At 36.6% G+C, this 27,767-nt stretch overlaps 1 protein-coding gene across 1 annotated transcript; it reads right to left on the reverse strand.

The window, feature by feature from the left end:
- Nucleotides 1–5,277: 5,277 nt before the first annotated feature.
- On the reverse strand, nucleotides 5,278–27,451 carry LOC132145181 (CCR4-NOT transcription complex subunit 3-like). The gene is made up of 18 exons (XM_059555981.1): nucleotides 27,292–27,451; nucleotides 24,311–24,371; nucleotides 24,039–24,106; nucleotides 22,671–22,745; nucleotides 22,301–22,390; nucleotides 21,923–22,051; nucleotides 20,993–21,088; nucleotides 19,196–19,415; nucleotides 18,978–19,102; nucleotides 17,759–17,812; nucleotides 16,776–17,673; nucleotides 13,760–13,865; nucleotides 13,023–13,164; nucleotides 11,835–11,931; nucleotides 11,546–11,744; nucleotides 10,670–10,802; nucleotides 10,324–10,449; nucleotides 5,278–5,694 (listed from the first exon to the last, which is right to left on the reverse strand). Exons 2-18 carry the CDS (start codon nucleotides 24,333–24,335, stop codon nucleotides 5,596–5,598), a joined length of 2,682 nt encoding a protein of 893 aa, XP_059411964.1. The 5' UTR covers nucleotides 24,336–24,371; nucleotides 27,292–27,451; the 3' UTR covers nucleotides 5,278–5,595.
- Nucleotides 27,452–27,767: the final 316 nt, after the last annotated feature.

Genomic DNA, 27,767 nt, shown 5'->3' on the forward strand with positions numbered 1-27,767 from the left:
TAAAATAAATTTTTTTGAGATCCGGGGCTATAAAAAAAAACGACGCGCCTGGTTGACAGTTTGGAATGGACAGTGAACGAGCGGGAACGAGGCTACCTAGTCTTTGCTGGGATTGGCCAGAATTTCTGGCGAATGTATCATAGACGAGCAAGTCATTTAGCCTTCATACAATATCACAAGGTTGCATCCTAGTGCCATGGACTATAACATATCAAAGTGATAACCTGTAGAACAAATGGATGTTGTTGTACACACAGCATGGGTCTGCAGACCATTGACACAAAGGTAAGACGCGATAACTTATGTTTATTAAGATTTGCTGGTATTATGGCTAGGTCTTGTGCATTTGCACACAAGGGATCGGCTGTTTTAATTCTTCTCTTGCAATTAATGTTACGTTAGACTTCCTTAGCCACCAACTTAATTAGCTAGTTACGGTTTGCCTTCATACAGCAAGTATTGGGGGATATGATTGTTGAGTAGTCAGTATCTTGTTTAATTATTGCTTGAATCTATTGCTGAATTCTGGAATAGTTGTGATGATGATGATGATGATGATGACGAGGAATGGATCAAGTTTTAGTCAAAATGCCTGATGTAGATTGGATGGATGCATGTTGTTGTGAATTGAGAGCAGTCAGATCATGGTGTGATAGTCAATAGTGTTCATCTGTGCTACACGTATTTTTGCTTTTTCAATCTTGATAAAATTTGTAGTGCTTAAGTTGTGTTGTGTGTAGATATGGTAAATTGTACTGGGAATTAAATCAAATTATTACATGGCTTGGTTGAATTCCACTGTAGAATGAAGTCTGTTATTTCAGTCTGTTAAAACAGAGCGTTGCTATGGACGCGGCAGGATTCTAATCGTAGAGACGGAACTATTTTCTTTAGCGGAAGCAATACAATCGTGTTTAAATCAATAAACTCTTTTTTAAATCAATATTTTGTGTCAAATTATTGATTTATTTGGTGGGTAGCCATGTAATAAGCGGGATAATGTAGAGCGAGGCCCGATTTTGGGTTAGATTTTTTCCCCGTTTTCAGTGGTTATAACAAAGCAACATGAAAGAGAAATTTGGTAATCATTGTTTAGGTACATTAAACCACGTCATGGCCATGTCATATTGTCAACATGCTACTTATATGATGATATGAAGCAGATTAGTGGGTCATATATCATATGTCTAATGCTTTGTACGGCTTTCTTCTTCATAAAACGAGTCGGACATCATCACATTTTTGTATACATTTTTATTTATTTATATTAATAAGATACAGGACGTCTTTCAAAACATGACCTGCGCGAAAGAGAAAAAAAAATGCATCATTGTACCCAGCACTTCTGAAAATGCACTTCTGAATGCGTCTCTGTCCCCACCACATTTCAAACCAAACTGACGCCCATGCATAGGCTATAAAAAGTGTTGCGCTGATGGCTGCTGTGGTAACCGCAGCATCCCTTGACGGATCTGGATTGATAGTGAATCTTAAGAACATGTCCTGGTGACCAGGACATGTTCTCAGTTTGGAGTGTAAAAAAAAAAACTGGAAAAAAAAAGAAATTTGAAAAGAAATTATCCTGTTGCATTAATGAAAATTATTTGAATGAAAACAAGAATAAAAATTAGTGACATAAAACGTCAGAAAACATGATAATTAGGGTGGGTGCTGTCTTACAGACTTTTAAAAAATATTTTCATTACAGTGTAATTATATAGTGTTACATTACAGTGTATAATATATTGTTACAGTGTAATTATACGTTTAAGTTCTGAATAATATTAATTAACTACATGGTACTTCTGGTTAGGGTAAGGATTGGGGTTGGCTTGGGGTTACTTGCATGTAATTATGCATAATTAATTGTTATTATAATAGTAAGTACATGTAACATATTTAACAAGGACACCTTAAAAAGTGTAACTTTTTTTTAAATTATTTTTATTAATATTATTTTAAAATTTATTTAATATAATATAAAAATAATTATTATTAATACTATATTAAAATATGGTATTACTATAATTCTATCAAATTATTCTTCCGACAAAATTAAAGAATAAAAAAGCATTGCATATAGGATGTCAACATGTCAATCGTTGACTTCTTTGATCTATTATATTTATGCCGTTTTATCATATTAATTGAGAATTTTCCTAAAGAGGACACAGAATTATTAAACTGAACTCCAATACAGGTGATTAAAATTATTTAAATAAATGTTCACATCTGTTTTTAATATATATTTGATCTAGGTATATTATTACTACCTATATGTTACTAAAGAATGTCTCCTCCTAAGCGATTTAAATAACTGAATTTTGATTGTGAAGTCACTTGGCCTAAAGTGAACGTGTTACCTCTCTCACTATTGGCTTCTGCAGTAACAGAGATGCCATGCTGCATGCATGTGAAATCTTCAGAAGCTGGCACTGGTTACCACACATCATGGAAAAGGCTAGATGGTTTCAGGAGGCGTTCTGGAGGAGACAGCATTGTTCTCAAGTATCATACAGTATTCTGAAGGCAATAGACTTTAGGACATTGGGGTATGAGCATTCCGATCTGCAGTGACGTGAGAGCGAATGTTTGTATTTGGGGCATGACATGACTCCTTGTGTTGCTGGAGGCAATGGTGGGGTCAGTCTTGTCGCTGTGGGAGCTTCACGGTAGTGAACCTGCCAGAAGTGCTTGTAGCCTTCGCACACACATGTAAACACACACAAAGACGCTCTCACACACAGCCAGATGACTCAAACACTCCTGCAGCCACTGGCCCAAACCAAATGAGTCACAGAGCCACACACAAAAATGATCAGACACAAAAACACAGAATCACACGCTCACACATGTGTGAACGGATGAAAAATGTGAAAAACAGGTTCAGGTGTGGGACAAGTTCAAGGATGGTGTTTTGTTAAAGCGGTTCAACACCAAAGTATAAAGAATTTTGGTTGCAACTGAGAGGTTTTGCCAAGCACCAACATGATGTCAGTGCATTGATGTGTTTTACTGAAATATGTCTTTTACACAGTGAATACTATCCCACAAAAAAGCTTGGATTTCTAATGTCATTACATTAGGTAATAAAGTACTAAAAGCATTTATTTCAAAGACACGGCAAACATTTTAAGTAAAACATTTCACAAAAAAGATTAAGTTTGAAATGATAAAACATCAGATTTACTGTTCAAAATGCTAAAGAGAAGTGCATTGGACTGGATTGTGTTAGCATCATACTTTCACTAAAAAAAAAGTATGCATAAAAAGTTCAGATAATATGCTAAAACACAGCTCAGAAAAGCCAAGTTAGTTCTGAGAAAAGCTCTGTTTGTTTGCAGATGACATTTGGTTTGATATTTTACTTTCTAATGTAGTTACATTTTATTGACAAGTCTCCAATATTTCTGGTGCTACTGTAGATCCAAAAGTGTGTAACTCCAATTTGTACTTTACAGTCCAAAAGTTTGGGATGGGTAATATTTGTAAATGTTTTTATAAGTCTCTTATGTTCACAAAGGTTGCATTTTTTTTATCAGAAACACAGTAAACCGTAATATTGTGAAATGTTCTAACAATTATATACAAATAAACATTTTTTAAATCTATTTCAATACATTTTAAATGTCATTTATTCCTGTGATGGCAAAGCTGAAATTTAAGTAATTCCAGAATTTTTGAAACATCATAAATGTCTATACGGTCACTTTTGATGCATTTAATTCATCCTTGCAGACTATAAGTATTAATTTCTTTAAAAAAATATTACTGATCCTAAACTTTTGTATATGTAGTACAGTAGTTTATGCTTTCAGTGACTACAAGGTTCTGGGTAATGAAAAAGCAATGGAATTTTTTTTGGGAATATGGAATTTTTTTTTTTTACATTAAACCAATAACTGCCTTTTTTCTTAATGAGCCAAAGATTTAAGCATTGGCCATCACTGAGCAAAGCACAGACTGAAAGCCAGTCTAGAACAGTGTATGTGAGTGATGTGGAATGACAGATTTCTTCCCTGCACACTGAAGTACCACTGCTTATGCTCCATTTCCTAGTGAGAAACCAGAAACAACCATGAACCAAGAGAAAACACAGATGCTATGACTTTCAACACCTGCCCCTCGCTCTGTTCAATCCTGCAAACAAATACAAGCAAGAAGGATACGAACAGTGAAAAGTCCCAGAGCTGTTGTACAACTGTGTATCAACACTCTCAGAACGACACTCCAGGACCGGAACAAACTGAATCATAATGGGACTAAATTAAAATGATAATCAATTTCTTCACGAGGCAGTCAATAAATGATGTTACTGGAGACGGTCTCATGAGAACAATGTAATTCAAAACACATGCTCGGCGATGATGAAAACCCACAGACACTCTTTTTGAAAAGTAATTCTTTTATTTATATTTTACAGTCTTTACTTTCTTTGCAATGCTTTATTTACTATGTTTTTTTTTTACTCTAGAAAGTGTAATTTTCCATGCTGTTTAAATGGGGGGGGGGGGGGGGGGGGTGTCAACAGAAGGAGAACAAATGTTCTGTACAACACTTTTCCAGTTAGGAAAAATATATATATATAATTCACATTTCTGCTCTCTTCCACACGCTCATCAGGAAAGATAAAGTTTAAGATAAAAACAAGGTTGTGTGCGTGGGCATTTCGTAGGATTTCATAGTTAACGCCCCATTCTTGCTGAATAGTAAAGAAATTTCACAACGGCTGACTTTATTCACCCACTACAGGATTTTCTTATTATTACAATGATTTTGGTGGATGTTCATCTATACAGCTCAAACAAATAAGGGGAACAGAATCCTGGAAAGTTTATGAGTGCCACTTTAAAATTAAACTGTTAAAGGGATACTCCACCCCAAAATGAAAATTGTCAATAATCACTTATCCCCATGTCGTTCCAAACCCTCAAAAGCTACGTTTGTCTTCGGAACACAATTTAAGATATTTTGGATGAAAACTGAATATTAGAGTTTGGAACACGTACTTGCAAGCTTATCTGTATTAATTAAGACTTGCGCTTTGATCAGAGCTAAGACGACGAGGGGGTAACAAGCCAAAAAACAAGCTTGAGAAAACAGAAGCTTTGGTGGACAGGTATGCAAGAAAATTGTGCATAAAAATTTAATCATTTGTTTACTTTATATGAATAATTTTCTACATAACACAACTGTGGTGCAGAGAATCTGTATTAGCTGGCTTTAAGTTATCAATATTATAGCAGTACTATAGGTTAAATAATTCATCCACATTGATTTGTATATGTAATCTTGCTGACAGGTTGAATGTTTTATTTGATCACACGCAACTTCTTTTTTTGGTGCAAAAATGCCTCAAACTTCTCAGAAAAGGGTGATTTAATGGGGTTACTTTTGAATGAGGGCAGAGTCACAAAGGGAGTGGCTGGTGGGTTGGGAGTGGGAGGGGCTCCAGATGCATTATGCACCAGCGAGACATAAAACAGCCTCGCACATGCATCTGGGTCTCTTCCCTGATGAATGAAAGAGAGTGTACATGTGTGTTGATTCAGTCCGGAATGTCGACAGTAGTCCTCCATTCTAGTTGACCATCCGTCACTGGAGGTCCCGGTCTTCAAGGTACCTGTACTCAAATGTAAATCCTTCCTTTTTTCTCTGGCCCCATTTCTCATAGTCAAAGTAAATATATGTCCCCTGTAGAAAGACAGAAATAATCAAAATTAAATTAGTAATTATTAAGTTTTATTGACACATACAGGTGCTGGTCATATAATTAGAATATCATCAAGTTTATTTCACTAATTCCATTCAAAAAGTGCAACTTGTATATTAAATTAATTCATCACACACAGACTGATATATTTCAAATGTTTATTTCTTTTCATTTTGACGATTATAACTGACAACTAAGGAAAATCCAAATTCAGTATCTCAGAAAATTAGAATAGTGTGAAAAGGTTCAATATTGAAGACACCTGGTGCCACACTCTAATGAGCTAAAAACTCAAACTCAACTCAAAACACCTACAAATGCCTTGGGGGTCATGGGGGAAGACTGCTGACATGATAGTTGTCCAAAATACAACAATTGACACCTTGCACAAGGAGGGCAAGACACAAAAGGTCATTGCAAAAGAGGCTGGCTGTTCACAGAGCTCTGTGTCCAAGCACATTAATGGAGAGGCGAAGGGAAGGAAAAGATGTGGTATAAAAAAAAAGTGTACAAGCAATAGGGACAACTTCACCCTGGAGACGATTGTGAAACAAAACCCATTCAAAAATGTGGGGGAGATTCACAAAGAGTGGACTGCAGCTGGAGTCAGTGCTTCAAGAACCACTACACACAGACGTATGCAAGACATGGGTTTCAGCTGTCGCATTCCTTGTGTCAAGCCACTCTTGAACAACAGACAGCGTCAGAAGCGTCTCGCTTCAAAAAGAACTGGACTGCTGCTGAGTGGTCTAAAGTTATGTTCTCTGATGAAAGTACATTTTACAACCCGAATTCCGGAAAAGTTGGGACGTTTTTTAAATTTTAATAAAATGAAAACTAAAAGACTTTCAAATCACATGAGCCAATATTTTATTCACAATAGAACATAGATAACAGCAAATGTTAAAACTGAGAAAGTTTACAATTTTATGCACAAAATGAGCTCATTTCAATTTTGATTTCTGCTACAGGTCTCAAAATAGTTGGGACGGGGCATGTTTACCATGGTGTAGCATCTCCTTTTCTTTTCAAAACAGTTTGAAGCAACTGGGCATTGAGGCTATGAGTTGCTGGAGTTTTGCTGTTGGAATTTGGTCCCATTCTTGCCTTATATAGATTTCCAGCTGCTGAAGAGTTCGTGGTCGTCTTTGACGTATTTTTCGTTTAATGATGCACCAAATGTTCTCTATAGGTGAAAGATCTGGACTGCAGGCAGGCCAGGTTAGCACCCGGACTCTTCTACGACGAAGCCATGCTGTTGTTATAGCTGCAGTATGTGGTTTTGCATTGTCCTGCTGAAATAAACAAGGCCTTCCCTGAAATAGACGTTGTTTGGAGGGAAGCATATGTTGCTCTAAAACCTTTATATACCTTTCAGCATTCACAGAGCCTTCCAAAACATGCAAGCTGTCCATACCGTATGCACTTATGCACCCCCATACCATCAGAGATGCTGGCTTTTGAACTGAACGCTGATAACATGCTGGAAGGTCTCCCTCCTCTTTAGCCCGGAGGACACGGCGTCCGTGATTTCCAACAAGAATGTCAAATTTGGACTCGTCTGACCATAAAACACTATTCCACTTTGAAATAGTCCATTTTAAATGAGCCTTGGCCCACAGGACACAGCGGCTCTTCTGGACCATGTTCACATATGGCTTCCTTTTTGCATGATAGAGCTTTAGTTGGCATCTGCTGATGGCACGGCGGATTGTGTTTACCGACAGTGGTTTCTGAAAGTATTCCTGGGCCCATTTAGTAATGTCATTGACACAATCATGCCAATGAGTGATGCAGTGTCGTCTGAGAGCCCGAAGACCACGGGCATCCAATAAAGGTCTCCGGCCTTGTCCCTTACGCACAGAGATTTCTCCAGTTTCTCTGAATCTTTTGATGATGTTATGCACTGTAGATGATGAGATTTGCAAAGCCTTTGCAATTTGACGTTGAGGAACATTGTTTTTAAAGTTTTCCACAATTTTTTTACGCAGTCTTTCACAGATTGGAGAGCCTCTGCCCATCTTTACTTCTGAGAGACTCTGCTTCTCTAAGACAAAGCTTTTATAGCTAATCATGTTACAGACCTGATATCAATTTACTTAAGCCATTTGTTGCCCCCGTGCCAACTTTTTTGAGACCTGTAGCAGGCATTAAATTTTAAATGAGCTAATTAAGTAGATAAAAGTGTAAAATTTCTCAGTTTAAACATTTGCTACGTTATCTATGTTCTATTGTGAATAAAATATTGGCTCATGTGATTTGAAATTCCTTTAGTTTTCATTTTATTAAAATTTAAAAAATGTCCCAACTTTTCCGGAATTCGGGTTGTACAATTCCTTTGGAAATCAGGGTCCCAGAGTCTGGAGGAAGAGAGGAGAGGCACACAATCCACGTTGCTTGAGGTCCAGTGTAAAGTTTCCACAGTCAGTGATGGTTTGGGGTGCCATGTCATCTGCTGGTGTTGGTCCACTGTGTTTTCTGAGGTCCAAGGTCAAAGCAGCCAGATACCAGGAAGTTTTAGATCACTTCATGCTTCCTGCTGCTGACCAACTTTATTGAGATGCAGATTTCATTTTCCCAAAGGACTTGGCACCTGCACACAGTGCCAAAGCTACCAGTACCTGGTTTAAGGACCATGGTATCACTGTTCTTAATTAACCAGCAAACTCGCCTGACCTTAACCACATAGAAAATCTGCTGGGTATTGGGAAGAGGAAGATGTGATATGCCAGACCCAACAATGCAGAAGAGCTGAAGGCCACTATCAGAGCAACCTGGACTCTCATAACACCTGAGCAGTGCCACAGACTGATCGACTCCATGCCCCATTGCTGCAGTAATTCAGGCAAAAGGAGCCCCAACTAAGTATTGAGTGCAGTACATGCTCATACTTTTCATGTTCATACCTTTTAGTTGGCCAAGATTTCTAAAAATCCTTTCTTTGTATTGGTCTTAAGTAATATTCTAATTTTCTGAGATACTGAATTTGGGATTTTTCTTAGTTAAGAAAGTAAGTTATAATCATCAAAATTAAAAGAAATAAACATTTGAAATATATCAGTCTGTATGTAATCGGTGAATATAATATACAAGTTTCACTTTTTGAATGGAATTAGTGAAATAAATAAACTTTTTGATGATATTCTAATAATATGACGAGCACCTGTATACTACTGTTTAAAAGTTGGGGATTTTTTAATTTATTTTAAAAGTCTCTTTTGCCCACCAAGGCTGCAATTATTTTATAAAAAATACAGTAAAAAAATAATAATATTGTGAAATATTATTGCAATTTACAATAATTCTTTTCGATTGTAATATATTTTACAATATAATTTTTTCCAGTGATGGCAAAACTGATTTTTCAGCACCTATTACTCCAATATTGTGTCACATGATACTTTAGAAATATCAAGACTGAAAACAGTTGTTCTGATCATTATTTTTGTGGAAACCATGATACACTATTTTTAGAATTCTTTAAATTGAATGCTGGTCTTTTGAACTTTCTGTTTTACAATATAAAAGTCTTTACAGTCACTTTTCATTCATTAATTCAGTATCTCTGTGTTACACTCAAAATATTGTGGCCAGGAGGGCTGGACATTATGGCCAAAATTTATATCATGACATATATTTCTTAATTTCGGTCAATATGGTATAATTCCGATATCGATATGAACACTGTTTAACTCAAATATAAATCTTTTGTAACATTACATTAACAAAAGAAAAAATTGAACTCAAAGCTTTTGGAGTAGTGTATGTTACAACACCTTTTTATTCAAAGAATCCTGGAAAAATAAATGTACTCAACTGTTTTAAATATTGATAATCAGCATATTAGAATGATTTCTGAAGGATCACGTGAAATTGAAGACATAGAAATTTAGCAATGATCACAGGAATACATTACATTTTAAAATCTATTCAAATAGAAAGCAATTTTAATAGTAAAAATATTTCTAATAATGCAGAACTTTAAGGCTTAAAATAATTTAAAAAGATGAGTTATAAAAAGATTCAGCCCCCTCACAAGGGTAAAATTAGCTATATAGACCAAAACCACTTTTTGCACCAGGCTATAAACACATTTTTTCCCGCTGTAAAGTTGGGCAGTTTAACATGGGGAGTCTATGGGACTGACTCCCTTCTGGAGCAAGCCTCAAGCGGCCAGTCGATGAATTTTAGTCACTTCCGTGTTGGCTCCACAAGAGAGACCGGAAGGTTGCCGCTTGGATAAAACTAGCAGTTTCCCCAATAATGGCTGTAATCAAATCAGCTCCGCTCATGAATGCTACTTTATCAGATAAAAATGAAAATGTCATCAAAACATTTCTGAAGACAGTCGGTTCCCTTCAGAGATACATTCATATAACACACTCGCGCTGTGTTTTGATTTTGAAACGTGCACTGCTCAGGTTTAATCAACAAAGTCAAATGCCACATATAAATCAATGTATGGGAAACACTGGTAATGTATATTGAAATATCGGATGTGCGTTTAAAAATCATATCACTTATTGATAAAATATTATATGGCGAATCATATTGATATTGATTACTGTCATTTACTTTAGAGTTCCAAGAGTTGTTATAGTGTGACTCACTTGCTCAAACTCGTCAGTGATGGTCTTGGGCTCCTCGTGCCTCTGGAACCACATCATGTACTTGGTGTGGAACCTCCAGGATTGTTTTTTCAAGGCCTTGGCTGCTAGATACTGTGCTTTTGTACCCTAGGGAGTGTAAAGCAACCATTTTTCATTCACCAGACATATGCCCATTAAAAACAGGCTGTAATCTGACTGTAATCCTAAAAATCACACTCTAAGATCTATATTACCACTATCTATCCATCAAATGCAAGCCATATGTGCTTACTAAAGGACAAAACAACCTGTTTGCAGTTACTGAGGCTCCACTGGGGGCGTTAACTGTAAAGACTTGCACACACACCTCTAGGTAGTAAAAGATGAAGAAGAGGGTCTCTGTAGACAGTCTCTGGTAGAACTCCACAGTGTCAGAGTGAGCAGGTGGCATCTGCTGGTGAAAAGGCAGTGTTGGGCAGGGGTTCCTCATCAGGTACTGCCTGTGTGTCCAAAAGAGAGTAAACGATTTAAAAATGATGGATGAAAATACATTCAAAACAAGCCAAATGACCCTGATTATGTGAAATAGTTTAGGGTGAGATAGTATTTTTGTGCGGATTTAATATAGAGTATCAAATAATTCAAATTAAAAAATAAATGCATTTAATTTATTAGATTTTAATACATAAATCAATAAAAAAAAGATTTATTTTATGTACCTCTTAATACATGCAAAAAATAATAATTCAAATAAAAATAATAATATAAGGAAATGTACCAATCAGAACACTTTGATAAATGTGATAAAATGCTGAAATGATTAAATCAGTGAATGAGCCATTGAAGTGACAGGTGGACATTTTTTTTATATAATTTTATATGAATTTATTATTTATTTTTAAATTAATTTATTAAATTGAATTCATTCCCTCCAGTGCCTGTTTTATGAGAGCAGATATTCCATATAATATTATCAAATAAACTGGTAGATTGAAATATTATTGTTTCACTTATTTAATTTTGATTACTAAGGCTCACTAAGTGCCAAATATTTTTAAATTGGAAAGGTACACAAAACCAATGCAAATACTCCTCATTCTACAATGCTTTAGAATAAAACAGATTAAAAAATGATGACAAACTAATGCAAAACATGGTCACATCTCCCAGATTTGGAGGCATGTGACTGGTCACCTGTCAGAATCAGTGAATGCTAAGGAAATGTGTTTGTGTGTGCACTCACCTGATCCTCTCCGAGTCGGACGGGTGAGGCATGTGCATCCAGGTGGACTCCTGCATGGCTTGCTGGTAGAGTTGCTCTTTGGAGAAGGGGACGGGGCCCAGTGGACACACACCCAATGATGGGGGGATGCTCACCTCTGACAGAGCAGACTGAGGAGCTGCAGGAGTGCCTGAAGGGGCCGTGGAGCTGGGGAATATATCTAGAAGAGGATGGAAGAATGAAAGCAGCCAAACAACATAACAAATAGTGCAAGATAAGCTGAGAGTAATGCATACTTGTTGATACTTACCACTTGAGATATGTAGTGCAGACAGCTCTCCTTCTAACCCTGAACCCTGGGCAACCCTCTCTGCCATCGACTTTAAAGAGCTTGGAGGCTCCTGAGGCTGGAGAGAGTGGATAAAAAAAAAAATAAAAAAAAAAAGAAGATCACACTTTGAAACAATGGTCATTTAACAGCTGACTCTAGTGCTCTAGCATGTTCTTAAAACAGTGCCATGGGCAAATAATTAGGGATGATCAACAGTTCCTATGCATAATCTCTTCCAAGAAACAATTATGCATAGAAACAAGGCAGCTTTATAGTGACAACACAGGCAAATCATAAAATTAATAACACACTGGCATATACAGATCATTTAATGGATTTTACAAAAATGCCTAATAGAACCAAGACATAGTTGCATGAATTCAAATTGAAAGTAACCATTGCAGTGTCCACTGCTCCCTATGCACACTGAGCAGGGGAGATATATATATATATATATATATATATATATATATATATATAAAATAACACTAGGTTGCTCTAATCTTTTTCTATTCTATCGGTTTTCTTTTTATTTATTATATTATTTAAAAGCCCTTGCTATGTGTACTGTGTTTAAGCTAACTGAGACTTGTTATAGCACTTATATATCATTGCGCTTTTGTTGTTTTTGATTGCTTCCACTGTCCTCATTTGTAAGTCGCTTTGGATAAAAGAGTCTCTAAATGACTAAATGTAAAATAATAGCTTCCATATATACATTTATATAATACATTAATTTATTTTACACACACATTCTATATGATATGTGAAAAATAAGATATTTAATCTTAACTGTCACTAATACTTTAGTGAGGCTACATTATATTGATCAGTTTCTTTCAAAACCCCCAAACTTTTGAACAATAGCATCTGTCCTTATACAACTAACAACCCAGGCTCTTTATGCTTTTTTCATCACATTTATTTAATCTAAACGTCATGTAGCTTTAAGGTGGTGTGCAATAATTAATGAGTTAATTTCTCTGCCTGTTCCGGTCTAATCTCAGTTTGGCCAATCACATAATGAAATCCAATTTGCTGGGCACTATTGGGCAACAGGAATGTAGACTTTACCTTGAGATGTGCACCCACTCATCAAACAGGTGTAGTGTGATGTAATGACACACAATGTGCTGAGTGTGTATGTGCAAACATTGTGTGACTAACCTTGATGGTGTCAGCAGCCTGTGTGTATGAGTGCGGGCCATTCAGCAGGCTGCCACCACTTGCTTTACTCTCACTGTATGACGGTGAGGGCGAGCTGGGCGGCAGTGTCATCGACCCCAGGAGGCTGGACACACTGTCCTTACTGTTTTGACAGGAGGGAGAAGAGCATTTAGAAAATCAGTTTAATGAGGAATTTAGACGTTTGTTTTCCGGGAAAGTACTTGTACAGTAAGTATACAATACTGATCGTTTCATAGCAGTTTCACATTAATAAACAGGAAAATAAGTGTTAAAGTTGTGAAATTCAATTATGAAACAAACTCAATTTCAGCTGTAAGGCAGCTCTGAAGAAGACAATATCTCAGCTTAATTTAATGTTGATTCAGTTCAGTTCAATAAGATTGTCAATGTTGCAAATTTTAATCAAATTTAATTTAGATATAAAGCAGCTCTACAGAAGACAGTAGTGCCTTCATTTGGCTCAATAGCAGAGACAATATTGTAAAATTCATCAGTTATTAAGCAACATTTCAGCAATAAACGGCTGTACAGAATGCAAAAACACCGTTATCCAGCTCAATTCAGTTCAAATGTGGTTCTCACCCAGTAATGACAGTGCCATTTAATCAACAATATCACTAGTACTAAATATTATTAATTGTCTTTTAAACCTCACAAAGACTTTTCACAGTGTAAGGTTGTTATAAATATGGTTGCCAGGGCATAGCAGTACTCACGGCTGATTCGTTGAGGAGCTTGAGGATGAGGATTGGCTATTCTGTGATTGGCTGGCACTGTTGAGGGCGGTGTCTGACGAGCTGTCTCCTACCACAGCACTATAACCTGGAAGATGTGGGAATATTGAAGTAAATATTTGAAGAAATACAATTTCAGTGTCTTATAATGTTTTAGAACAAATTTATTCAGGGTTTCTACAGGTTTTATAAGAAATTTAAAACATTATAAAAAGCCTTTTTAAGCAAAGAAAATTTCAGGAATAAATAAAAAGTCATTATGTCCTCTATAGACACTTGCATTTAGAGAACATATTGAGTTGTATTAGAAACGCTTTTAACAGATTTCCATTATTTTTTACAGTTCCCCTATTATGCTTTTTCGACTATTACCTTTCATGCACTGTCATGTAGCTGTATGTGAACATAAACCTTCTGAAAAGTCGTGAAGCTGACAGTGCACAACAGATAAAAGTTATAATCTGCCAAAAAAAAAAAAAAAAGGCTCGCAATTGCCTAAAAAAGTCATCAGGAATTTGCATTTCGTTTAGTTTCCGATATGTGCTGTATGCGCTAGACCAATCCAGAGCTCTACGGCTCTGGACCAATCACAAAGGACTGCACCATCTGACCAATCACAGCAGTGAGGGCTCACGGAAAGAAGGGGTTCAGAGAGACTGAATCTTTGAAATGCTTCGCACGAGTCGTTTATGAATCATTTAGAAAGGAGGTAAAATTACATCTATTTTCTGAGAAAAAATTTTTTTGACCTTGCATGCATGTAAACCTGTTTTAGGAGACTCATAAAACAATATTAGCAACCTTAAAAATGGCATAATAGGGGTACTTTTTAAGAGTCAGCTATGAATCATTGAAACGAGTCGTTTTTAAAATGAATCCCAAGCCGTTTTGGTTGACCACAATATGAAACATTAGCATATTGCCCGCCCACTTGTTGGTCTTTTCCAGAGGTGGGTAGAGTACCCAAAAACTGTACTCAAGTAAAAGTAAAAGTACTTCTAGAAATATTTACTCAAGTAAAAGTAAAAGTACTAGTCTTGAATAGTTACTTGAGTAAGAGTAAAAGAGTATCGGATAAAAAATCTACTCAAGTAGTTAGTTACTAGTTACTTTGGGTCATATATACTGTACTGAGCCTATTTTTATTTAGATATATAGATAAAATATATGTAATGTATGTGTGCGTGTATAAATGTATATATTTCATCAGCCTTTACTCCAATTTATGTAATTTATTATAAAACCCTGTCTGTTTACTTAAGTAACAGATATAGGTGTCATGCCATAACATATTTTTAATACGACTGACTTTATATTAAATGTGAATTTAACATTGAAAGTTAATGTGATATAAATATTGCTACTAATCTTTCATTGTTCAGAAAGAGAGCAAATAACATTTACATTATTAAAGATAATTTTCACTGACAGTCTAGATTTCAATCACTCTCAGAAACTCCCATTAAAATCACTGAAACTGTTAACACTGTGAAATCAATATCTTATTTACAGATTCGTACACACATCTGCACTTTGTTGTTCCTGCGAGAGAATTCGCCAGAAAGAGGTATTCAGTCAGTGAGCGAGTGAAGGAAGCACCGGCATTTTAGCGATGACTCATCGGAACACCTCTGATTGGCCAATGCTTTAATAAGCTCAAAAGAATCATGTGTGATTGGTTATAATGCGCAGCGCTGTATAAACGCATCTATCTCTGGCTAAGCGCCAGCAAGCAATCACAGATCTGAATTTAGCAGCTGATAATATGACTCGCTGAACGTACTTGCACAGGTGTGATTGTATTAAAATTAATAAAATCTTAATCGGCTATTTTTTTGTCTTTTGGAAGCTGCATTCAACTCCCCTCTGTTATAAGCCACACACGTACAACAAACTAATGTCACAGTGGTATCGTGTACTGTAATCGAATGTAGCCCAAGTTATTACCTGTTAAACAGTAGACAGCACACGGGTGTTCATCTAATAAGGATCTCCATCGCTAGCAAATAATAGCCTTTGCAGATTTCAATTCAGTGCAGTTCCAGCCACGTTTTCAACGCTCTTTCTGTTCTTAAACGTTACAACTCCGAGTGAACCACTTCAGATGCTCAGCGCGTGCGGCAGGGAACTGAACGACTCATTCAAACTGATTCATGAAGCAATTCACTCGTTTGCCAATTGGTTTGATCAAGCCTTTGAACAGAATTGACTCAAAAGAATGAATCATTCGCGAATGGGCATCGCTCATTGCCCAGAGAAAAGTAGACGGCGCGTTTGGAATAAACTGAAGCATTATAACATTTATTGCATTAAGATAAAGTAACGAGAGGAGCGTAACACAGAGTAACGAAGTAAAAGTACAAATTTTTCCCCAAAAATTTACTCAAGTAAGAGTATAAAGTACCCATCTTTAAATATACTCCGAAAAGTATTCGTTACCCCAAAAAATTACTCAAGTAAATGTAACGAAGTAAATGTAACTCGTTACTACCCACCTCTGGTCTTTTCACATTGGTCTGAATGAAAATGCTAATTTATTCGTTCCCACTAGATGCTGCTTTTGGAGTAGTAAAACTAGTGGTTTCCCTGGTAATGCTGGACACAAAACAGCAGCTGCCAAAAAAAAGTCATGATGAAATGAAAATGAGACCAATCAATCGCAGCAGATTTGTGTCATGTAAAGGAGGGGTTGAAAAAAATAATCATTGAGCGAATTGTTTGGGAGTTGTTGAGCAAACAAGGTAAAAATAAATGCATATTATAAGGATGTAGAGATACTTGTACTGGAATACATGAAAAAAAATACTGAGCATGAAATTCATTTATTGCAAGGCATGCAACATTTAATGCTATGCCTTTATGAATTGTAGACTTTCTGCTCACATTTAAGACCTTTTTTTTTATCCTTAATTTGTGTATGGGCAAATTTATATTTTTAAGACCTGCAGAAACCCTGTTTATTAAATTTTTCCTAACTAGACAGCTATTCTGCACTCACTTGTTCCGCCGTTTTGTTTCGGCCCACTAGGAGGCCGTGGTAGCACAGCATTTCCCACTGCGTTACCAGTCCCAGAGGTTCCCCCGTTCCTTCCGATAACTCCCACGTTGCTCCCTGAGGTCAGTGCGCCTCCCACAGAGCTGGAAGCCACCAAAGGTAAAGGCTCCACAGTGGACTGTGTGAACCCAAGACCCAGAACACCAGTCCCTGAGCCCAAGAGGCTTGTGGAGCCTAGACTTCCGTTAGACCCCACTGAGGTCATGACTCCACTGGAGTTAGTACTGCTAATATTCGCTCCAATCGATGCTGACAGTCCGCTGCCCACACAACCTGCTGCGGCCGCTTGTGCATAAGGTGCCGGGGTGGATCCGCTCAAAAAACCAGTCATGCTGTTCAAGGATGCCGGCATCCCTGAAAGAACCAGACCGGGCATCTGGTTTGTGCCACTAGTCATAGACATCCCCTTCCCAACGCCCAGACTGGAGGAAAGGCCAGTTCCCAATGGAGGTTGGCTCTGCGAGATGGGTGTCAGTGGGCCCAGTGTGCTGGTGTTGGGCGGCGACGTGGAGGTGGATGTTGGGAGTAAGGTACTGTTGCTGGAGGAAGCCGAGTTGGTGTTGGAGAGAGAGGAGACTGAGTTTTTGGGCTGGTGCTGTTGTTGGGATTGTGGTGTTTGTTGCTGGGTTGCTGAACTATAGCTGCCAGAGTTCTGGAGGGGGCCGCCCATGTTGCCTAAGAGGCTGCTGCTCCCTGATGCCGAGCTTATGCTGCTGGCGACAGTCGCCATGGAGATCAAAGCGTTTGAAGAGGCTCCCGAGGATGAGGATGACGATGATGATGACGATGAGGAGGAAGATGAAGATAGAGATAAAGATGGATTTCCATTCTTGATAGGTGACTGCGACAAAACGAAAATATTTTTTTTGAGTTCGGTGTCAGTTCAAAAGGACTATAATATAAGTGACATGGGTTTCTTTTCTCACCTGGCTGATGTCACTGTCTATTGAACGACCTCTTTTCTTATCATCTTCCGAATTCTTATCAGCAGAAATGAAGAGAACATGACATAAAACAAAAGCAAACCAAAACTAATTACTGACTTGCGTTTTTATAAACCATAATCCTAACCATCCACATCTACAGCATTCACACTGAAAATCTAAAAAGTGTTTTGAAGGGTTTTCTTTTAGCATATTTTTACCTTTTTTTTTTTTTTTTTTTGCTTGTCACAGTCCATGAACAAACCAGGGTCCTAAAGTGAACTTCTATATTAACTGTTTTGGACTGCGATCTTGAATTGGGTAAAATACCTGTGAGTTGTTCTAATCGCTGCGCTTCTCCTCCGGTGAACTACTACATTTGCCATGTATTAAATGAGCATCCTTGAAAGCACACAGTCTTCATAAAACATAAATACTTGAATTTACCATCTTAGGTAATATCAATAGTATGACATTTCAGATGCATCCAAAATGACAAAAACATATACATATATTTAATTGTTTGATCAAATTATTGCTAGGGACAGTTTGGCACTCACTGGATATTGGTAGGGACATGTCCCTGGCTTCCCCCTAATTCTACGTCCCATAACAAATTAACAATTAATAAATTAGTTAGAAAATTAATTATATATTTAATTATTTTAAGATTATTTTTTCAAGTCAATTTAATCTTTAAAAATAAGTAAAAAAGTTAAGAGTAATAATTACTCTTAAAAAAGTTAAGAGTAATTATTAGTTTTTAAAGATTAACCAACCAAAAACTAATAAAAAGAAATATAATTTAAATTAGTAAATTATTTCTTTTTTATAGGGGTGCACGATAAATATCGGCCGATAATGAATGCGCAACGTGAATTTGCGTAGCTTGTAAGTTAACAACGGCTCTGTGTAGTAACAGCTGCTCTATGTGAAATCACCCACCTGATGGAATTTACCGCTGATTAGAGAACCGGCTTTACTGAAGAGATACGCATAAATTATCGGCCGATATTTATCGCACAGCCCTAATTTTTTACCAAAATTTTATTTAGGAATCACAACATTACAATGTCCAATATGAGAATATGATATTAACTTGTATTTTTTCTAAAAATGACATTTTACAAATTAAATTATTTGACAGATAACCGATATGATATCGCAAGCTCTGATAATGTTGATTAAACTTAAGTTTTGTCACTGAGGAGGAGATGCTCACCGTAGTGCAAGTAGCTGGAGAAGGAGGTATGGGAGATGACGACGTTGTGGAGGTCGGTGTGGAACTGGAGTGCGGGAAGATGTCATCCTCTGTGTTACCTGGTGATGTTGCAACTAGTGGCTGGGCTACAAAAAAAAAAATATTAAAAACAGTGGAAAAAAAACACAAGTGTTATGATTAAGAACAACAGAATTCTGACATGTGCACCAAATACTTACGCAACTCCTCTAAATCAATGTCATCATAGAGAAACTCATTCTCCTCAAAGTCAGGATCCTGAGAGGAATCAAGGTAGTACTCGACATCATCTTTAATCTTGCGGATGGCATCCACCTGTATCGAGTCATTGTCCAGCATTCTAAGGATGGTTTCCAGCATGAGGATGTGATACCGGTGCCTCTCGATCATTCGTTTCAGTTCCTCGATCCGATCCTGCTTCTGAGTGCACAGCATGAGAAGAATATCTTACTAATGACCTACCAATGTGATTGAGCAGTCATTTTAACAGAACTAGTGAAAGAGCTGACAGGGAACACGATAACAACATTAAAACTTTTTTTTATGGTAATCCCATCATTTTCTGTGGTAAACACCACAGTACATGGTAAATATTATGATAGATTAAAAAGAAAATCATTCAGTACCACACTATTACCAACTGACACCATCAGATTTTTTATTTTATTTATGCAATTCCTAATATTACTTTCTTTTTAAGAATTCAAATATGAACAAAAATGTGTGCTTAGCATCAATAATAGCCAATTAATTTGTGACTTATCTGATCACCCCACAAGTGCCTTGTTTAAGGGGATAAAGGACTCATTCATGATCACCAAACTATTAGGTTAGACTATCCTACATTTTTGGGAGTAATAATCGATGAAAAATTATGTTGGAAGCCACATATACATTATATTAAGGCTAAAATATTCATATCAATTGCTATATGCTATAAAATCAATTACCTATTAATTCAGCAAACATTCTATACGTTGTATTGTTCCTTCAGACTTCCTTACATTACTTACTGTTTGGAGGTATGGGGAAACACTTACAAAACCAACACTGAACCAATATTTATCTTTCAAAAGAGAGCCTTAAGAATTGTAAATAAAACCACCTATAGAGCACCAACTACTCCACTGTTTATTAAATTAAAAGCACTAAAATTCAGAGACATTGTTGACTTCAAAACTGCACAAATTATGTATAAAATAAATAATCAACAGCTATCGAATAGTATTCAAGGGTTGTTTCAAATGAGAGAGAGCAAACATCACTTAAGAGGAACATTTGTATTTAAAAAGAAATCTATAAGAACAAATTCTAAATATCACTGTATCACAACCAAAGGAGTTATTGTATGGTACAGCTGCAGTGAAGAAATTAAATCATGTACAACAATAAGTAATTTTAAAAGACTTTTTAAGCTGAATATATTAAATGAATACGAAAAGGGCTTGAGGTGATAGTATTGTATACAGGTTCATTGGTCTACATGTTAAGTCTAGTATGGAGGTGTTATTATTTGATATGCTATAGATAAATGGAAAAGAAAGAAGAATAAAAAATGGGAATGTGTGTGTATGCATCTGTATCTATGCATGGGTTTATGTGAACAGAAGGTAGGTAGATATAGAGTGTATGTAAAGATGTATATATAAGTGAAGCATCAAATTGTTTTGTATTTAATTAGAGGATAAAAATAGAGAAATGGGGTAGGACCTGAAAAGTTTGTTATGAACTTCTTCCTACTCCTTTTTGAACATGAGAATTTCTAATTTGAATTATTTACAATAATATTGAAAGTTTGTGCTGAGAAGTAAATGACTTAATTTGGCTGTTATTTTAATTTTAAATATGTATGCATGTCTGCATATATATATATATATATTTTTTTTTTTTTTTTATTTACACAAATAACAAATAAACAAACAGAAATACATCAAACAGTTGTATTGTAAAAGATGAAAAAGATAAGAAGAAAGAATAGTGGAGTAAATGTAACTAACCTCTTTGTCTCCTTTCTTCTTCCTGGTCTGCACAGAAAGCGATTCAACCTCGCTCTCAAACTGGTCCACTTGCATGTTTAACGTGTCTATCGTGTTCTAGGAGAACCAAGGTACAAAGCAGAAGGAGATGACATCAGAAAATTGTGCGAAGAGAGCAACAGTTAAGATGAGCGTGTCTTTCTCCAAAAAGCACTGTGCGAATTAAAAGAATGATGGAATGACTTGGATCACCCACATTTACCACTGGCTGACAAATTCTGAGGGACAAAATAGTCATTTTAACAGAAATCCATGCAATTTGGGGCTGATTTAGCCATGCAGTTTTTGCAACAGATTCAAGTTCAAGCTAGTTCCACCGAAATTTTGTGTTATTGTTCAGAACTTACTTTTAACATATTAGTGTAATAATGTCTTATTAAACAAGAAATGAACAGAAAAGATGCAGATTGTAGCATAATTAAATAACAGATACACTGGATTATTTGTTCATGGTATCAATCTTCATCTAAAAGCAATGTCAAATGCATCCACTTCACTGGCAACAAAGAATGCGATCATGATATTTCTTTTGCTTGGGTTCCTGGACCACTATAAGAAGTGGGAGTTCAGCTGCTCTTTTTTTCACTCCTCCCCTGACAGCAGCCGCCTACTATCATCTACATTAAAAACACGGCATTTGGCATCTAAAATGAGCCTAATATTGTAGCATACTGAATCAAGACAACTCCTTCGTATAAGGATAAGAATTTCGGTCAAATCAAACCAAAACAAATCCTAATTTCCTTTATTAAATGGACATTTCTTGTTTTATAGTGAACGATTTATCAGTGCGCATTAGTCCACACATACTTTTCTCCATTACGGAAATCAAATGTATTTGGAACAACTCACATTGACTTTAACCAGAGTGCTTTATGCTTGCGTTCTTACCGCTAGCCACTGGCCGACCTCTTCTTTCTCTTTCTGTGCAGGATCGACTTTCTGAGCAAGGCCGAGTCCTTCTTTAGAATACGCTTTTGTTTTGGTCTCCCGTTCCACAATCTTAAATCGCTCCATTTGCTGTGGGGGAAAAAAAAACTGCATTAGATTAACTATTTATTTTTGGATTACAATATCTTCATCTTACAGTGACCTGTGCATACTTCCCCCACAAAATTACAAAAAGTTCTCATCTCATCTCACCTTACTGAAAACATTACTTATGTGCTTCATCTAAAAAATCATTTAAGATATTTAAAGCATATTAAATCCGGCATTATTTTTTTAGTATCAGGTATTTTTGTTAGATGAAAACAGACATCTACTCACAGTCTCGATGAGTTTGCGATTCTCTACTAGCTGTCTTTTGTCTTTGATCTCACTGGAGGCGACCCATGTCTTAATCTGGTCACGGAGACGCTGCAGAACCAATGCAGACAGAAACAGAAAGAGCATGTAGAAACAAAGAATGAAAGAAAATTTAGCTGGACGCCTGAAATCAGGCGTGCCCAACTCATCCTGTGCCGCCACTCACAGTGGACACGCCACGCATACATGACCCTCAGCGTGGGTAGCGCTTGTCCTCATAGTTACCAATAAAGAAAAACACACCTAGAACACTGAAAATGCTGATGTCTTATAAATAAAAGAAAATGGTTCACCTACAGCATTCAGTTTGTGACCAACAGAAAACTCTCACCTGTAGTTTTTTAATCTCTTTCTTGAGGTCAGATTCATATTTCTCTTTTTGGTTGGTGTTGGCTGCATTATAGAGCTGAAAAAAAAAAAAAAAAAATTCACATAATTTGTGGGCAACATGTTCAAATATATGGCATATATAAAATGTTATTTGACAAATTTGTTTTTTTGTTTAAATACACCACTGTTCAGAACTACTGATCAAGTCTGAGGTCAGTAAGTACAAAAAAAAAGAAAATGACCATTTTATTCAGCATGGATGCATTAAATTGATGCATGAGAAGAAAGGCTTTTATATTATTTCTATTTAAAATAAATGCTGTACTTTTTAACTTTCTGCTCACAGTAAAAGTGTTTTCAACATTGATCCATGGAGAAGATCTATTGTGCACATACTGCATTTTCCTGTGTCTACTCAACTACAGTGTTGAGGACTGTGGATTGTACCCATAAGTACACTACAGTGTTTGCTGAAAAGACATCAAGTTTGTTTTTTTGTTGTTGTTTTTTTTTTTAAATCACACCAGAGGTCCAGGTCTACGTGTCTGAACACTGCTCACATTTACAACAAAAAAAAAGATACATACAATCACATCAATGAGCAGCAGATCAAATATAAATGAGAAAGATGTACAATTAAGTAGGCAGAGTTCTTAAAAGAAGTTCACATTCAAAAATGTCTATTGTCTTCATTGACTACATTTGCTCATCGTGGGAGAGGGACTGTGTTGTGGTTTAAAGTATCTGCTGAGAAGGTTTTTGTTGTGGGTGTGTATTAGTTTGCAAATCTGCTTTGGCGTGTGATTTAGCTGTTTGATTTGTCACACTCTGCAAAATAAAAGGTGGCCACATGGAGTCGTTTTTAATGCAAGCATAGCATTATCGCTTTATATTTGCTATTTGACAATTTCACACTACTCTTCAAAAGTTTGGCTTGGATTTTAAAACTTTCAAAGGCAATCTCTTCTGCTCATCAAGGCTGCATTTATTTAATCAAAAACAGAGTAAGACAGGGCTATTGTAAAATATGATTAAAATAACTTTTCTATTTAACAAATTATTATTTTTTTTTCCTGTGATGCAAAGCAGAATTTTCAGCAGCCATTACTCATCTTCATGGTCACATGAATCCTTCAGAAGTCATTCTTATATGCTGATTCAGTGCTCAAGAAACATTGTCCTAATGTTATCAATGTTGAAATCAGTTGTGCTGCTTAATATTTTTGAGATAATCATCATACTCTCATTTTTCTGAAATTTTTTTCTTTTGAATTTGACATGACATTGTAAAACACTATTCTTAAAAGAAATGGACACCTAATTATACTTAGCATGATATAATGAGCTTTACGCAAAGTGCGTTCCTTACCTTTTTCCAAATGTCCTCAAACTGCTCTACCCCTTCTGCAACTTTTTTCAAACATCTGTCTATTTCACCTGAGGAGAGAAGCAAACCTTGGGTGCATGATGGGACGAGGTGAGAGCAGGCCATATTCTCAGAGACACACACAAATGTGCTTTGATACAGCAAATAACACTAAATAATTTAAGCTACTCATGTAGCATTCTCCTCAAACTAAGCTGCATTGAGATATCATGCATTAAACATATATGGCCCAGAAAAAATGCCCGTTATCATACCTTGAAGTTTTCTTTTATCAGCCATGACTTCTTGACTATGACGTTTTCTTCATGCCTTCTACTGAAAAAGATAGAAGAGAAAATGAGCACCATTGCTGTGCTTAATATGAAATCAGCTGAGTCTCTTACAAATGACTGGATTAGTAAGAAACAAGACTGCCATTATATTGTGCTTCAATGCAATACGTCCAAAAAAAGAACACATGCCTCTCAGACTGATGGTCTGTTTTATAATTACCTTTTTTTTCCGCTGAACTATTAGCGTAATTATTATAATGGCACAGTGACATCATTACAAACATACAAAACAGCTCTTGTGATTGCTGTAGGGATGGTTAGACAGGTTTGTTGTGAATATAAAAACTGGGACTAGCTGTAAAACTACATTAAACTGGAATAAGATCAAATATTTTAACACACTCCACCTTTTCACCTACAGCATCGAAAAAGCATTCTATGCAAATCTGCTACACATGCTACAAATTTTAAGGAAAATACATCCAACGCAAAGGGCAATTTGCCAGTTCTGGCTATCTATAAGTACGAGACCAGCCCTTATTATACAAGAGTTGTGCACAATTTTACAAAAATGTCTTTAAACATCTCCATAATAAATCTAGATCATTGAATTTAGATCATTCTATTGCATTTATTTCAAGTAAATAAATGTAGTAAATAATAAATCATATTTCTCAGCATCAGATACCAATCACGTGCAGACAGGGATGTCTTGTCAAATACTAGCATTCTTAAAGTACGTGTTGGGATGCACACAAGCACACCAGTGTGAAACAAAGATGTGCTATCACAGTCTAAATTTAGCGCATGTATTAATCTATCCTTTGCACATCCCACATAGTACAGACTTGCATTGATGCATGCACGTTATCCATGTTTATTAGATTCAGAAACCTCAAGAGTGTTGCTCAAGCAAGACTTGCTTGTTAAAATAACAGTTCACTCAAAAAAAGACATTTGCTGAAAATGTCCTCTCCCTCTGGCTATCCAAGATGTAGAGGAGTTTGTTTCTTCATCAGGAAAGATTTGGAGAAATTTAGCATGACATCACTAAAGGATCCTTTTCATTCTGATGGCACCCATTGACTGCAGAGTCTAAACAGCTGTTAAAAGCATCACAATGACACACAAGTTCTTCAGTTCATCAATTAAGTTTCTTGTGAAAAGCTGCATTCTTATTAGAAACAAATGTATCATTAATTAACTTTAAACCCGTTCCAGTAGGGAAAAGACCATCTCCTGTGGTCCTCTCATATCAAAATCCACCCACATATTTGTTAAGAACTGTTTTGACTTATAAACCGTGCTTGATCTGTGAATATTTTTCCTCCTAATTCAGACAAGATTACATTTTCACTAGAGATGGAGAAAGGAATTTTAGAGATAGAAGACCAGAAGAAGCCAGAAGAAACAGTTTAAAGTTAAAACATCGTAATGAAGAATTTTTTTATTATAAACACTCACGTTTTCGATTGGATTAATGGGATGTTTTTCTCAGCGGTTTTTGGACTCTAATTCTGACGGCACCCATTCACCGCAAGTGATGTCAGGCTAAATTTATCCAAATGTGTTCCGATTAAAAACAAAAATTGGCCTGAGTGCAAGTACATTTTCAGCAGATACAATTTGGGCCAACTATTTATTTAAGATGAAATTCAATTATGATGCAGAGATTTGAAGAGCTTTATATGAAGGCTGACTTATGTTAGGTTATGTTTCTTCAGTTAATAAACATGGTTTTGATGTAAAGGCACATGACAGCAAAAAAATACTTTGAAGCCTGCATTTCTAAATGATTAACTAGTAGGGCTGCTCCGATCACGATCGGCTGATCGTTATGCGCATCTCGTCAGTGAAGCCGGTTCTCTAAATCAGCGGTAAATTCCATCCGGTGCATGATTTCACATAGAGCAGCTGTTACTACACAGAGCAGTTGTTAACTGAGAAGATGCGCAAATCCACGTTCATTTTCAGCGTTTCTTTGAGCAGCCCTATTAAATAGCCCCTTTATGACCTTTTAATGGACTATCACAGAAAGTCAAAGCTAAGACAAGCTACAGTGCATACAGAAATGGATTTGGTGGTTGATAAAATACCACAAAAAAAAACATGACTAATCCTGCTTCTGGTCAGGGAAAACATGAGATTCAAACACGTTTAAGGGCATGAGACAAATTAGACAACAATGACACACCAAATGACAAATTACATGTTTACAACAGCATAAAAACGATGCATTCCGATTTATATCTAACCATTTTATCAGACAGATTTCTAACTACGTGGAGCAAGACGCATCAGCCACAATGAAGAAATAAATACATGATTTCATGCATCCATACACTCCCATAATGATCAGTTAGTACATGTGTGACTGAAGCTGAACGCTAATAATGCATCAAAATTTGCTATTCATTCATCACCGTCCTGATAATTATATAAAATCATATAAACAGCCTGGATGACAGCTGCAAGCCTCTGACACACTCGCGCGCATCCATTGAGTTCTCGCAACAATGTAGCGCGTGAAAACACAACAGCTGGCAGTTGGGAGAGCTGAGCCTCCTTTAGATATGTAAACAGTTTAATGTAAACCTAAAACCCCGGATCTCACAATCCTGGTGATAACATATAATTTAGAGCAAGCAGGATTTTACTAAATAATATTGTAGGAAAGTGAAACAAGAGACTGCCACTGTTCTTCCCTGCATGTGGCTTCTTTTATATCCTCTTACCCAACTTAATTTGCACGCACTTTACTTTCTCCACGTGCTGAGACACTTGCTATAATATTAACACTTCAGATGAGTTAGAAAGCTCCGTTCCAGCAAGGAGCTCGCGAGCCTGTAGTGAACACGACCGGCTCGAGCTTTTTTTTTTTGGCTAGGATACAAATTGGAAAGGAAAAGAAAAAAAGCTGCACGTAAATAGAGTGACGCTCCCACGCTGCGAGGATGTTTTACCTGATTTTCCTGAGTTTCACTCTTCCTTTTAACAACCCCTTCAGTTCCACCACAATTCCCCAACTTTCCACGCTTTATTTTTATTTCCTATTATTTCTATTCGCTAAACAATCACTTCTCGCATCAAAGATGGCAGCCAGGAACACCTCCTCCGCTGGTGTGCTGGAGGCTTCTGGCCCCGCCCACTGAAACGCCATTGGGTGCCAGCCATCAAATCTTTTCTCTCATTGGATTAGAGAAGCTGTCGATCTACTCGCAGTGCTTGACAGCTTCCGTGCATAGCGACTGATGGTTGGTGTATATAGAGGTTAAAGGTGTACCGGGATGGCTTGAAATTTTACGACCTATTATATAGCCTACTATTCTGTACGTATGTACTGAGCTTCTAATAAAAGAAATCGTAGTTACAGAGTTTGCAAGTTGTAGAATTGAACACGCTGCTCACCATCAGTGCAGTGATGCTTGTATCCAGCTTG

Source organism: Carassius carassius, chromosome 8 (genome assembly GCF_963082965.1).
Source record: "Carassius carassius chromosome 8, fCarCar2.1, whole genome shotgun sequence".
Lineage (NCBI taxonomy): Eukaryota > Metazoa > Chordata > Actinopteri > Cypriniformes > Cyprinidae > Carassius > Carassius carassius.